Below are 15373 nucleotides of genomic sequence, written 5' to 3' on the forward strand. Positions count from 1 at the left end.
GTTATTGGATAAGAGTTTGTGCTATTTAATGGAGGAATTATTCAAGGCTTGGAAATGCTTTTTTGAAAAGCCAAGTTTTTAGTCTTTTCCTAAATGTTAGAGAGCATGGCTCCTGTCTCAAATCTGGTGGGATAGAGTTCCAGAGAGTTGGACCTGCTGAAGAGAAGGCTCTGAGACTCAATGATTTATGTTGGTAGGTTTTGGCCTTTGGTATTTGGAGTGACTCTTTGTAGCATTCCCTGATGGGTCTGGCGGAAGTGTATTTTTTAAGAGGTATTTGTAGGTCGAGGTGCGTGTTTTGGTTGATAGTTTTGTATATGATGTTAATGGTTTTATACATGATTCTATAGTGGATCGGTAGCCAATGGAGGTTTTTGAGGATAGGTGAAATGTGGTCCATTTTCCTGGAGTTTGTGAGGACTCTGGCTGCAGAGTTCTGGACCATTTGTAGAGGTTTGGTATAGGAAGCTGGGAGGCCTAGTAGTAATGAGTTGCAATAATCTAATTTGGAAAAGATTATTGCTTGCAAAATTGTTCTAAAGTCTTGGGCGTGAAAAAGTGGTTTAATTCTTTTCAGGATATGTAATTTGTAGAAGCAGTCCTTGGTGGTTTGGTTAATGAAAGGTTTGAGGTTGAGTCGATTGTCCAGGATGGCTCCTAAATCTCTTACGTGGGCTGTTTGAAGGAGTGTTTGAAGGAGCTGTTTGAAGGACAATACCACCACATATACATATCTGTATATGTGGTGGTATTGTCAGGGGGTGCACCAGTTCTGGGGAAAGCTTACCCAGGAGATTTCTATTTCCGATCTGATATATAATTCACCCATGCTCGGACTGCTGGAAAAATGGAATTCACCCTGGAAAGATGGGAACAGTCACTGGTTCCCAAATCAAAGAGGGCTCTGGTATCCCAGACACTACTGGCAGCCAGGTTCACAATTGCCACTTTCTGGACGCATAATCCCTGTAACATTACACTGGAAGACACAATGTCGGCAGATTGCTGACATCGAACTGCTTTGATATATGTTAAAAAGGGAGTGATTCAAATACGGCTATACATGGATGTTGCTTTAGGAAACACTACAAACTAGACTGTGACTTTGGATCTTATTTCTAAGTGCCTGATGCCAGCACCTTATTTGTTGTGACTTTGACCGTTTGAATCTAATGTATATTCTTTGTTGTTGTGCTGTGAGAATTTCTTGTTAGTTACTTTACAACTCACCATATGTGTTTGTAGATATATGATTCGTATGTCAGAAAAACTAAGTAAAAAAAACAAAACAAAAAACAGCTCTAGCTCCTCAGCCTCAGAGCCCAGTTACTTTTAGCTTACAACTACCTCAAGCATCAAACTGTATAGGTGGGAAAGAAATGCAATAAACAGATAAAACAAAAAACAGAAGGAACATATATGATTTAAAAAAACTCATGTATTAAAATATCATTAAATTGGGCCAATAATAGATTCCATATCCTACTAAAATTCCAATTTTTCTCCAGTACTGCTACTAGGACTCACACTACAATATACAGTAGATAAAGGGGAGCAAGGTTAATGAGGTATTTCCCTGTAAACTATTTATTTATTCTCTTGATTTACCACAAAGTCATTTAATATTATCAGTGCTAATGAGTATGCCAGAGTATGCCAATGAGACATTAAGACGGTTACCTGGAATACTATTTACTTTGTCTTCATTTACAGGGGACATGATGATTCCATGGGAGATTACAGAAGTATAAGCCAAAAAATATATACAAATGGTCAACTGATCATATATTTCAAACAAACTGTAATCCAGTTTTTAATTACTCTATAACACAAAATGCAAAAAAAATGGATTTATAAATAATAAAGTGGACTTTCAACAAGGTGCAGCTTTCGGACTAATAAGCTGTCTCAGTGTCAGTCCTACAAAATTCAATACTTGAATTTAATTTATTTGAAATATATGACCAGTTGACCATCTGTATATAGTTTTTGGTTTATACTTACAAGGTCTCTGGATTTCTAACATACAGGGCTTTTTCATTGATTAGATTACAGAAGTAAGCATAGCCCCATCTTTTGCGGGCTGACATGTGCTGAGGTAAACTGGTTGCTGTAACGAAACTTATGTATCTCTTAAAAAACCCTCCAGCTGAAACCCCCTTTCCAGCAGTGGAGACGTAGCCTAGTAGTTAGAGCAGCAGGCTGAGAATCGGGAAAGCCAAGGTTTAAATTCTGCTAATGCTCCTTGTGACCTAGCATGTGTCACTTGACCCTCCATTGCTTCAGTTACAAACAGACTGTAAGCCATCTATGGACAGGGAAATATCTTCTGTACCTTTAATGTAACTGGCCTTGAACCAACAATGAAAAAGCATGAGCTAAATAAAAAAAAATAATTCACTGCACGACTTTACCTCCGTCTGTTCTAAGTTAACTATATGTTGAAGAACCACACTATTGGGGCAATTTAGTCCATGAGGTCTCAATTCTAATCATCACTTTTACCTACCCACTCACTAATGGTCTAGTTCCCAGCAAACCAAAATATGCAAATTAATGTGGCTCATAAACCAAATATATGTAAATACCAAACAACTATAGATAGTCTGAAAAGCAGACCTGGTAGGAGTATCTGACAATTAAGAACCACGAATCTTTATTGTGCACTGACAGAACCATATACACAATATATTCTTCAATTTCGGGCAAGACAGTGCCCTCACACTGAAGATGCAGATCAGAGGTTGTTGCATCAGAATGGCCCTTCCCCGAGACCTGTCATTCCTTTAAGATGGTGCTATAAACACAATGACAAAATGAGGTCAATACGCAAAGGCATTTATCCAGAAAATGTTTGAGTTAATTAGATAAATGCTACGGTTTTGAATAAAATGTATCCAGAAAAGTGAGAGGCATTTCATGGGCATTCTGGGGTGAAGGTGAGTTAGCTGAATAATTTATCCAGCTAACTCCAATATTTGGAGTACACCAAATAAGTTATTTGGCTAACTCAAAATGTGAAAATAGCTAAAGGAGTGGACCAGAGAAAAACCTCATACTAAACAGTCAAGAATCACAGAGGAATATGAGGAAAATTCAAAAGTCACAGTAGAAATAAAATCAATAATTTTAATGGTGGATTAGACTTCAAATATCTAATCCACAAGGGAAATCACTAAAACGGTTAACACTGCACTATCACTAGGTTTTAAGACTCCAACTGACAATTTCAAAAGTCCAGACGACAGAGTACAGTCAGTATATTTAGCTAATTTGGGAAAGAGGTGGGGGGGGGGGGGGGGTTGAGCCGCCAGCTGCTACCTGAATTCACTTTTCCCCTCCAACATCTCCCAAACATTTAAAAACAGTGCCTGTAAATAGCGCACCTCCACTACACCTCCATTTAGCAAAATGCACTTACCAGCAAGCCCTCTCCTCTGTCCCACTCCCCACCTGGATCCTTCAAAAGCCTCTACAGTGCCAGGAACAACGTACGAGCGAGCGTAACACGATCCCAGTGCCACAGAAGATTGTAGAGGACGCCTGGTGGGGCGGCGGGGATCAGGTCAATCTAACCAGTGGTTAGATTTCAAAGTAGGTATAACTGGATAACTTTATTAGAAGACATTCAGGGGAAGATTTATCCCACTGAATATCCTGGACAACTTACCTGGCAAATTTTAGCTGGATAGGTTATCTGTTGTATTTTTTTTTTTTTAATATTGACCTCAATGAATTTACCAGCAAAGTGTCCTCACTTAAAAGATTTCAAATGTACCAAACAAATAAAATGTACTGTACATACCCAGAACACGCCTCCATTCCAAGCGCAACACTGAAATATTCGGCTCACTATCCGCGGTTCACTACAAGAAAAGAGGGGACAGCAATCACTCTACCCTCAGGCACAAAGTCACAACTACAATGCATGGTTTCTATTTTCATGTGTCAGCATGTCCCAGGATAAAATCCCAAAAGAGCCCGGCTGCAACCTGCTACTTCCTCCCTGGAAGTATTCAGAGAGGAATCGCAACTCTGCTGACCTAAAAGTCAACCTCATTAAAACACTCTGAAGTTGAATGCAAATGTTTAGGTACCCCTGGTCAGACTGTAGGTTTCAATGAATCTTTAAGGGAACAGAAGCTGACACAACCTCTAAATGGTGTAAAATATACAATCAAAGACCTTCCCAAAGAAGATCTGGAAGAAATGTATTAAAAGTGAGTAACCACCTGATAATATAGGAAGACCACCATAAAAAAGATCCAACCACAGAGATGTAATGGCAGATCAGCAATATAATCATTGGCCCTACATGTCCAGTTAAAATTATCATTAACATTTGTTTTTCGTTATTTGTATTTCTGTACATAAAATCCACTTAACTGTAAATTAGTTGGCAGTGCCAGACAAGATACATGTTTTGAAAACGTGCATCAGAGCAGTATAAGTGGGCATTATATGCAAACAGATAATTATTGCTATCCTATCACCAGCCTGCCAAAAGAAGACAAACTGGTATCTATTTTACCCCATTCTACCAAGCCAGCAAAGACAGCCAAGGCCATACACAGACATTAGCATGTACTTTCACTACATGATGTATGAGACACTGCCCCATGTATTGCTTATTCTAGAGGGAGAAACATCTGTGATATAGCAGTGCATTCAGAACAGGCATCTGGTCCTGCTTCTGAACAGCAATTAGTACACAGTCATGCCTGTGCGCAATGTTCCTTTTGTAAGCAGACAACTGTAGGACTTTTCTGGGCACATCCTAATAGAGGGGAAGAGTATAGGATTCATGCTTTGGCATTTTTTGTTTGTATTACAAAGTTCAACAGGACATCTTTCTGCAATTTTTAATGCAAAATTACTGTTTTCCAACAAGAAAAAAGTGAATATGGCTTGTGCAAAAAGGTTTGGATACCCTTTCAGTCAGTACCGCCTTTGGGAGAAATAACAGCTTCCAAACATATCCTGTAGTCAGCTACAAGTCTTTCTATTCCTTCTTTTAGAATTTTTTTCATCATTCTTTTTGCATAACTCTTCTAGCTCAGACATATTAGGACTCCTTGCATGCACTCCCCACAGATTTTCAATAATATTCAAAGTCTGGGGACTGTGAAGTCCATTCCAAAACCTTCATACTTTCATCTTTTTTCCTATAAGCATTTCATGGTTCATACTGAGGTATGTTTTGAATCATCTTGCTGAAATATTCAACCTCTTTTCAGTTTCAATTTCTTCAATGACTGCGGGACATTAGCTTCTAGGATATGTTCTACAAAGCTTCAGGCTTACCAAGGTTGTTCTGCATACTTTAGATGATTTTTGTGATAAGGTTGTAGAAAAGATTTCTGACAACTCTCCCATGCAGAATATTGTTGTGTAAGCAACACTGTACGGGAAGACTTCTGGACAACTATTCCAGGGATGGCCAACCTTTCACATATCAAGAGCCATAAAACCAGAATTCACAGCATGCCCTTTGTGTGTGGGGGGGGGGGGGGGGATTCACGAAGCTGTTCCCCCTTCTCCTTGAAAGAAAAGGCCAACAATCTCTCTCCTATACACAAATAGACAACCTCCTTAACCCCTCTCTCCCAGACACACACACACACACCTTCCCCTCTTTCTCTCCCAGACACATACTCCTTCCCCTCCCGCCCTCTCTCCCAGGCATTCAAACCCTCCCTCCTCCTCCAGTCACACACCTCCCTCTCTCCCATACACACAACCTACCCTCCCCTCTCTTCCACACACACACATATATCCTTCTCCCTGTGTCCCACACATACACCCTCACTTCCTTCTCTCAGACATACATCCTTCCCTCTCTCCCCAAACAGACAACCTTCCTCCCAGACACTCACACAAACACATCCTCTCTCCTAGATACATCCCCTCGCTCTCTCAGACACAAAGACACACAAACACAATCTGTCCCATACAAACATTCTGCTGCTGTTTTGCTGTTCATGTGCTTACTTGGTGAGTGCCCCCCAAATCAGAACTGCAATATCATTATGTAAAAGCTCCTGACTGCTGTCAGCCCTCCCACAGCTTGCAGCAGTCGACCCCCATGTCCCATTCCCACCCTCTCTAGGCATGCCAACTCTCCAGGAGACTCACTGGTTTCAGAGCCAGCTGCCCTCTCAGTCCAGGCACTTCACACAGAAGTCCTTAGAAAGTCATGAGTAAACTGAATTACAATTACAGTATAACCTCCCATGCTAAAGCAGCACTAATTGCCAGCAAATAGCAGCAACCCTATCTATGAAAAGGCAATACCAATATTAAAGCAGCCCTAAAATACCGATACATTTCCAATTAGGAGAAGAGAACAAGCTAAACTCTATAGAATCCTATACTGCAACTACATGCTGGCAGAATACCTCACCTTGATCACATATGCATAACACAGACAGATCCTCACTAAATATTAAATAAACAGATCGTAACTATAAATGGAAGCATGCAAACAAAAAAAAGTGAACTGGAAACCGCAACAAGCCAAACTATATTATGCAGAGCAACAATGGAAAACAGAAATGTCAGTTATTTATTTAGTTATTGAAAAAATATTTATTTATTCTTATTTACCGCTCACTCAGGAATCTGTGGTCGGTGCAGTGTACAACAAACAAATCAATATACAACTCAGTAAAAGAAATAAAACAATAATAAATCAAATTAAAACAAAAACTTTAAAATAAAATTACTTCCAATTATCTACTCTAGGCCAGAGAATTAGCAAATATTGCTTACAAATCTAACATGGAAAGAGACAAACTTTCTCCTTTTTCTGAAAAAGGTAATTTGTCTCCATCCACACAGCTCCCTTGGTGCCTGCTTCCACAATTCAGGGCCTATAATGGAAAAAAAAGCCTCTTCCTAATTGTTTTTCCTCAATACCTCCTTAACTTTTGGAAAATTAAATAAATACTGATACTGAGCGGAGGCATCTCCTTGGCCTATAAATCTCTACCAGCTGTTTAAGTACTTTGCCTCCTGTCCTTTAGTCACTTTGTATATTAAGCTCAAGATCTTAAACAATACTCTTTGTTGAACTAGGAGCCAATGTAACTGCCTTGATAAGGTGCACGGACTCTGCGAGGATAACCATAAATCAACCTTGCTGCCATATTTTGCATAACCTGCAGCCGATAAATGCATTTAACTGGTAACCCTACCAACAACCCATTGCAATAATTTATTTATTTTATTTTTAACTTTTATATACTGATATACCGACATTCCTGTATAAAATACAAATCACATCGGTTTACAATAAAAACATAACTTCGCCTGTGAGCGTTACATAGAACAATCAACAAATTATATTAAAAGCATACATTACCTTTGTCAGAAATGTAAAACAATTATAAAATAGAAATAATAGAATAATCAGTTTGAGGCAAGATAAAAGCCTGAACCACCAACCAAAAAACTGCTAAAGATAAACATCCCCGAAGTCTTCTCAATATCCTAGAAATATGGGACTCAAACTCCCATTGATCATCACAAATCACCCCCATGCTAGGCAGATCACAACTAAAAACAAAACAAGTCCAATCATAAAAATACAAACAATTGGTTAAAAATGTAATTAAGATATTAATTATATTAAAGTATCATTCATTCCTACCTAAGCACCATGAAGCAATACTTTTGTACACCAAACTAGTATTTTAAATTCAATCCGGTATTTTACAGTGAGCCAATGAAGCTCCTGCAGCTGTGGGGATATATGCTCCCAATGCTGCCCATCCAATACTAGGCAAGCTGCAGAACTCTGTAATGCCTGAACTGCTTTCTAAAGAAGCAGCAGGCAATCAATCCAAAAGCAAAGAATTGCAGTAGTCAACAACAATCTTGGTGCATGGGCACGGGAAGTGCAGGCACTGTCTCAGGCAGGATGCATAGATTCTAGAAGAGTCGCTCTTGATGATGTCTTGGTGCCATTAAGGTAAGAGAATTTTCTTAGTTGGGCTCAAAGAGGGAGAAATTGTCTCAGACTGGTCCCCTTCAACCTGTGACAGTGCGCTTCCACCCTGATTGTTGGGATTAGTACAGTTAAGAACATAAGAACTTGCTATGCTCGGTCAGACCAAGGGTCCATCAAGCTCAGCATCCTGTTTCCAACAGAGACCAAACCAGGCCACAAGAACCTGGCAATTACACAAACACCAAGAAGATCCCATGGTACGGATGCAATTAATAGCAGTGGCTATTCCCTAAGTAAACTTGATTAATAACAGTTAATGGACTTCTCCAAGAACTTATCCAAACCTTTTTTGAAACCAGCTACACTAACCACATCCTCTGGCAACAAATTCCAGAGTTTAATTGTGCGTTGAGGGAAGAAGAATTTTCTCCGATTAATCTTAAATGTGCTACATGCTAACTTCATGGAATGCCCCCTAGTCCTTCTATTATCCGAAAGTGTAAATAACTGATTCACATCTACTCATTCATGACCTTTCATGATCTTAAAGACATCTATCATATTCCCCCCTCAGCCGACTCTTCTCCAAGCTGAATAGCCCTAACCTCTTCAGCCTTTATCATTTTGGTTGCCCTTCTCTGTACCTTCTCCATCACAACTATATCTTTTTTGAGATGCAGTGACCAGAATTGTACACAGTATTCAAGGTGCGGTCTCACCATGGAGCAATATAGAGGCATTATGACATTTTCCGTTTTATTAACCATTCCCATCCTAATAATTCCTAACATTCTGTTTGCTTTTTTGACAGCTGCAGCACACTGAGCTGATGATTTTAAAGTATTATCCACTATGATGCCTAGATCTTTTTCCTGGGTGGTAGCTCCTAATATGGAGCCTAACATCGTGTAACTACAGCAAGGGTTATTTTTCCCTATATGTAACACCTTGCACTTGTCCACATTAAATTTCATTATCCATTTGGATGCCCAATCTTCCAGTCTTGCAAAGTCCTCCTGTAATGTATCACAGTCTGCTTGTGATTTAACTACTCTGAATAATTTTGTATCATCTGCAAATTTGATAACCTCAGTCGCATTCCTTTCCAGATCATTTATATATATATTGAAAAGCACCGGTCCAAGTACAGATCCCTGAGGAACTCCACTGTTTACCCTTTTCCACTGAGAAAATTGACCATTTAATCCTACTCTGTTTCCTGTCTTTTAACCAGCTTGTAATCCATGAAAGGACAGGTTAGTCAGATATTATTGAAGGGAAATTACCCTACTGGCATAGACATTCTTCTAGGGAGGAAGAGAGAATAGAAAGGTCTTAGATAACTAACAGGTGATGTCAGCAAATGTGTTTTGTATGAAGGAGGATTAGCTTCTGGTATGTCTAGATTGGGCTAAGCATGAATTGAAAGCTAGCTGCTCACCAAATCCAAGACTTGTGCCTTCTTCCGCTTGGCGAAAGCTTGTGACCCACCTATCTTCCCTTATCTTTGCTGTGTACATGTGAATTGTTAATTAAGGATTGCCAGGAGAACTATTTTCATGGCTGAACAGAGGGTCCCTCCTTCTGGGCATGCTGGTTGTGTTTGTGCAAACCGCTGACCTGCCCTTATCCTATGTCTGTGTATGCAATCCCCTGTGGCCGGGGGGAATGGAGACTATGGCAGGGCTCGTTTTCTAAAGGACATGCAACAAGAAGACATTGAGGAAGAGACAAATACAATGGAAGCAGTGTCCAAATTAGGGTGTGTGAATTTGAACTTTGTTGCATGACTGTGCTTCTCAAGTGTGAGATACTGTTGGTCTATGGAGGTCTGATTAAGTGTTTAAACTTGTTTTTTGCACTATTTTGGAAGCAACTTTTGGTTGTCTATGATAAGGATCTTTTGAATTTTCAAACAGGCATGATCTATATACTGCCCTGTGGCTAACAGTTTAGTCTAGCAGTCTTTTTTTTTTCCTACTGTTTTCTTCCACACTAAATGGAAAACAGTTTCATGTCATAGATTAAGTCTCCTGCATTGGGTATCACTTGTTGCAGCTATGTTGTATGTTTGCTGCTAAAGAGTAAATGTACACTAATCCTGCACTGAAAAAGTAACGAGGTACTAGGTTCTGAGATCTTGTACACTGTGCTGCCTGTGTGATTGCCTTCTCTGACACACCCTTTATTCTTCATATTTATATCAGAACAAGCCTCTGGACCCCAATTGTTTGCATCCAGATGTCCTCTGGTTGTCTTCCAACTGTTGCTCTTCGCCTCCATTTCTGTAGTAAAACTGCTACCGCTCTTAGGAACTAAATATCTGCGATACTGAAATTTCAGATCCCGTTTTTCAAGCTAGTAAGTCTTTGCCTAACAGCTTGATTAGCAGGGTCTATTACTGTGTGAAAGAGTAGAGGAGTAGAGTTTGACAGGATCTCAAGTTCTGGAAATGAAACTGTATGCTAACCACACCAGAGGAGCTTGCTATGAACTGATCTATCCTATGGTCATAGGAGCATCCAGCGTAGCTACAGTAGCAAAAGCCTGAGTGCTTGAGTATATGATACAGAGGGACTCACAGGTGTGTAGTGTTGAGTCCTCCTGATTCTCCACAGTTACTAGCACCTTAACTTCCTCTCCACCCAATCCCTGTTTAAACTCATATGTGCATGTATGTTCAGTGCCGCTGTGCGAAAGCCATAAGAAACGATGTGATGGGGGGAAAGGAGATAAAGAGATGACCCTTCCCCAAAAAGGGATACCAATATTGTAGATGTCTGAGCATTACTCTCAAAAACTTGCCAATTCTTAACCAGAGACAGTGCAAGGCTACAATTTCCTTTAGCATAACCTTTTGTTGTGATAGCACAGAATATCTCCACCCAGCGCTTGAATTAATAAACAAAGCAACTTAAGATGAGATATTAGGTGATCCACATGTGAAGACTGGTGACAGTTGTGTGTTTTATAATTGTCCGAAATACATGTCTGATTAGTCATAGGATATTTTACCTTCTTATGCTGTCAATGTGATGTTAATACGTCTTCTGTTTTGTCTTACCTGTATTACAAATAAGCTTGGTGCTGCTAGGACTATATCAAAGCAGTACCTCCCTCCTACTAGGCTCACTATTTTTTATGTATGGGTGTGTATGAGAGTTTTTGAGTGCCTGTTTTAGAAACTTTTTCTAGTTTCTCTGCTGAGACATCTCACAAAGAGGGGAAAAAAAAAAAGATTGCTGACTTCAGGTCATGTGTATTTGCTTTCCCTCTGCTTCTCCAAGTACTAATAAATTGTATCTTGCTAAGAAAATAAAGACTTTAGTAGTGCTAATCACCATTATACATTGTTTGAGAACATGCATTTATATTAGATTGATGAAATCTAAATATTTTTAGATATGCTGTCACCTCAAGTACATATTGTTATTTTGGCCCATAGTCAATTTGGGGATTCAAGTTAAGTAATTCTTTAAAAATTGATAAACTAGCAGCAGCATAAAGTGATGTGTAGGTAAGATACCTTGAGCTTAACATAAGTACAATAATTGATTTAGCTTCTGTCAGTAATGCAGGTCAGCAGTTCATTACAATAATGTATGTACGTGTAAAACATTTGCTTTCTGTGTCAATTTTATTCCACAGATCACCCAGACAAAGATATGAATTGTGCATGCTATTCTGGTATCTGTCCAAATATACTCGCTAATTTTACATCTCAGCAAATTAGATAAGAAACTGACAACAGTGCAGCTGTATAAATCTTTTTAAGTAGTTTAGACTGTAAAAGTTAATTTTATTTTGCTTAGGAGAATTTTCCCTTTCCTGTATGAAGTGGATGACATCACTTTCATTGGTTTGTATTAATGGAAAAGCATTCTAGGAAATGTAGCTTTATTTGCTTTGCTTAAGTAAATTTGTATTCAGATTTATTTGAAGAAACAATTATGCAGCATAATGCATGTATTATCTGGCCCTTCAGATGTCTCTGTAAGATTTGCTACTAGTTATCCGCTGGTGAGTGAATGAATCAATATGGTGTTCTTGGATAAATCAAAGGGAAATCTGTTTGTAAAGAAATATATCTGAACATAGTGGAAGGTGCTTGTTGCCACTGTAGTACAGCTAGACATTAATTCTTGAGAGTCGCTCATCATTAGACTCAGCCACTGATTTTCAGATAGAAAAATAGCATTGTGTGTTGAAAACTTAAAAAGTTTAAACTAAGATAACGATCATTTCAGATGAAAGAAAGCAGTTATATACATAGTGATTTGATTTGAAATGCATTAACTGATTTCTGTGAGAATTTATATTTTTCAGAATAGATGTAGAGCTTGTTGTTACATAAGAACATAACATGCCACACTGGGTCAGACCAATGGTCCATCAAGCCCAGCATCCTGTTTCTAACAGTGGCCAATCCAGGCCATAAGAACCTGGCTAGTACCCAAAAACTAAGTCTATTCCATGTTACTGTTGTTAGTAATAGCAGTGGCTATTTTCTAAGTCAACTTAATAGCAGGTAATAGACTTCTCCTCCAAGCACTTATCCAATCCTTTTTTTAAACACAGCTATACTAACTGCACTAACCACATCCTCTGGCAACAAATTCCAGAGTTTAATTGTGTGTTGAGTGAAAAAGAACTTTCTCCGATTAGTTTTAAATGTGCCACATGCTAACTTCATGGAGTGCCCCCTAATCTTTCTATTATCCGAAAGAGTAAATAACTGATTCACATCTACCCGTTCTAGACCTCTCATGATTTTAAACATCTCTATCATATCCCCCCTCAGCCGTCTCTTCTCCAAGCTGAAAAGTCCTAACCTCTTTAGTCTTTCCTCATAGGGGAGTTGTTCCATTCCCCTTATTTTGGTCGCCCTTCTCTGTACCTTTTCCATCGCAATTATATCTTTTTTTTAGATGCGGCGACCAGAATTGTACACAGTATTCAAGGTGCGGTCTCACCAAGGAGCGATACAGAGGCATTATGACATTTTCCGTTTTATTCACCATTCCCTTCCTAATAATTCCCAACATTCTGTTTGCTTTTTTGATTGCCGCAGCACACTGAACCAATGATTTCAATGTGTTATCCACTATGACGCATAGATCTCTTTCTTGGGTGGTAGCAACCTAATTGTTGCTGCTTCTAATACAGTTGAACTTTCTCAGACATTCTGTAGCTGCTCTACTTCTAAAAATAAAACTCAGCATTTGTCAAATGCTCGCCTCTCAAGTTACGAAATCATGCTTACGTCTGCCAAAAATATTACTCTGTTTTAAATCATGCCTCTCTTTTCAACTTCATCAGATGGAGAATCCCATGACTGTGAACCCCATGTAGCAAAATGACAATGAACCAGACCTCAATTCCCTGACTTGATCTCACAGATATTACAATCCACAATGCTGGCTTGGTGTTTTATATAGATAGTTCTTGCCATAAGACATCAGTCAGATTCCCTTGTGGCTAGTTACACTGTTTGTTCACAATATGTTATTGAAAGCCACCACCTACATTCTATCTACTTAGCCTACATTCCTGAACTTGATGTACTAACTAGAGAACATACTTTAGCCAAAGAAAAATTGTGAATATTTTTGCTGACTCTCGCTATGCATTTAGTAGTGTTCATGATTTTGATAATCTCTGGAGACAAAGAGGGGGTCCTGATCTCCTCTGGGACCCCATAAAGAATTCTAAGCACGACTCTGCCCTTTTATTTATTTAAAAAGTGTTTATATACCACCTTTGCAACCAAAGTTGATCAAACCAGTTTACAAGTTAGGATGTACAAAAAAAAAAAAAAAGAGCACATCAAAATCAAATAAATAGAACGTAAAATATATGGTTAGCCAGAAACTTTATTATGAGATAAAAGAGAAACGCTTTGGAAAATTTGTCTGCTAGAATGCAGGTCTTGTGACCCCTAGTGCCACTCCACTGTTTTCACTTTTTGCTACCCAGTCTCATGTGCCTTCTTTAATAGATCTGGTATACGTCCAATATCAGGCTCCAGATTCAGAAAAACAACCCTGGACACTGGAAGGATGCAATTTGTACCAATATGTGGTGCAGCCTGGATTACTGCCTGGTTATACCCCAGGTCTTGCTTACATCACATGGTAGCCCATATAAGCAATGAAGGTATGAAAGATGGTGAGGAATGATTGGAGTATACCCAAATTTTGCATTGGGACTCAGCAATTTTGCTACAATTATGTTATTTCAAAATGCATAACGTGGGAAGACCTGTGAAAAACCACCCAAAGGGTCCAGCCCACACCATGGGGGTCCATTCATCAACATTCACACTGATTTTATCCAAATGATAAAATCTTGTTCTTTTAAATATATACTTACTATAATTTGCATATACTCAGGTTGGATCAAGGGATACGCAAATGCTAAAAAAAATTCTAAAAATTACTAAAGGGATTTTATTCCCCATTTTGGTATTCATGTAATTATTAACAGTGACCGAGGCACCCATTCACTGGAGAAGTAATGAGACATTTCCAAAGTTTTAGGTATTCATCAAAACTTCCACTGCTCTTACTACCCTCAGGCCTCTGGTCTGGTACGAAGAAAAAATGGTGTTCTAAAACTAGCTACCATCCATTTATGCTGAAACTGATTTCAAATGGCTGGATGCTCTCCCACTTGCTCTTATAAGTAGATCTTCTATAAACAAAAAACTAGAGCTAAGCCATCATGAAATATTAATGGCGCATGTGAACCCCTTCGTCTTAGGTTGCACTGCCCCTATCTCCTGTCCCAGCTGCTCTTGTTGATGTTCAGTTAACTGATGATACTGTTCTGAATTAAAGCATTAATGAAATGAGTCAAAGACCTATCGTCAGTGCCACCCTCACCTCAAGAACCAGAAGAACTATGCCATCACATACAGCCTGGAGATTGGATATACAAAGTTCACCAACAAAAGTATTTCCTGGAAACCTGCTGGAAAGGCCCATAACCAAGTCTGCTCACTACCCACACGGCAATAAAGCATCAAGGCCTAAAACCCTGGATCCACGCTTCCCATTGCAAAAAGACCACCACACCCCAAGACTCTCCGGACAGAATTACCTGCACCAGCTTTATCCACCAACGGTGTCCAACTCAGAATGCCACCTGGATTGTTCAAGTTAGAGGTACTGTCATTCTTCCACAATGTCAGGCATGGCTACTGAGGTAAGGGTAACATGCTAGTAATCACTGCCCCTATCCTCTTTTCATTTGATACATTTCTATAGCCCTGTGTCAACCCCAATCCAGGCACCTTAGAATAAAATGGACCCCCCCTAGTCGGGGGGGGGGGCATTTTGTTTCATTGCAAAGGACTTCACCATGCCTCTACAATTTGTCAAGAAAAGCATCTTTTCTGCAATATCTTCTTAGGAATTATTA

At 39.2% G+C, this 15373-nt stretch overlaps 1 protein-coding gene across 8 annotated transcripts in view; it reads right to left on the bottom strand.

Annotated features, from left to right (window-relative positions):
- EI24 (EI24 autophagy associated transmembrane protein) overlaps positions 1–15373 on the bottom strand; it is a 141153-nt gene that overhangs the window by 75369 nt on the left and 50411 nt on the right. For all 8 annotated transcript variants that reach the window (XM_029572313.1, XM_029572310.1, XM_029572316.1 and 5 more), the window contains exon 4: positions 3806–3866. In XM_029572313.1, coding sequence (XP_029428173.1) covers positions 3806–3866 — 61 coding nt within the window. The remainder of the gene's footprint in view (positions 1–3805; positions 3867–15373) is intronic.

The sequence above is a fragment of the Rhinatrema bivittatum genome, chromosome 12 (assembly GCF_901001135.1).
Source record: "Rhinatrema bivittatum chromosome 12, aRhiBiv1.1, whole genome shotgun sequence".
In the NCBI taxonomy this organism is placed as follows: Eukaryota; Metazoa; Chordata; class Amphibia; order Gymnophiona; family Rhinatrematidae; genus Rhinatrema; species Rhinatrema bivittatum.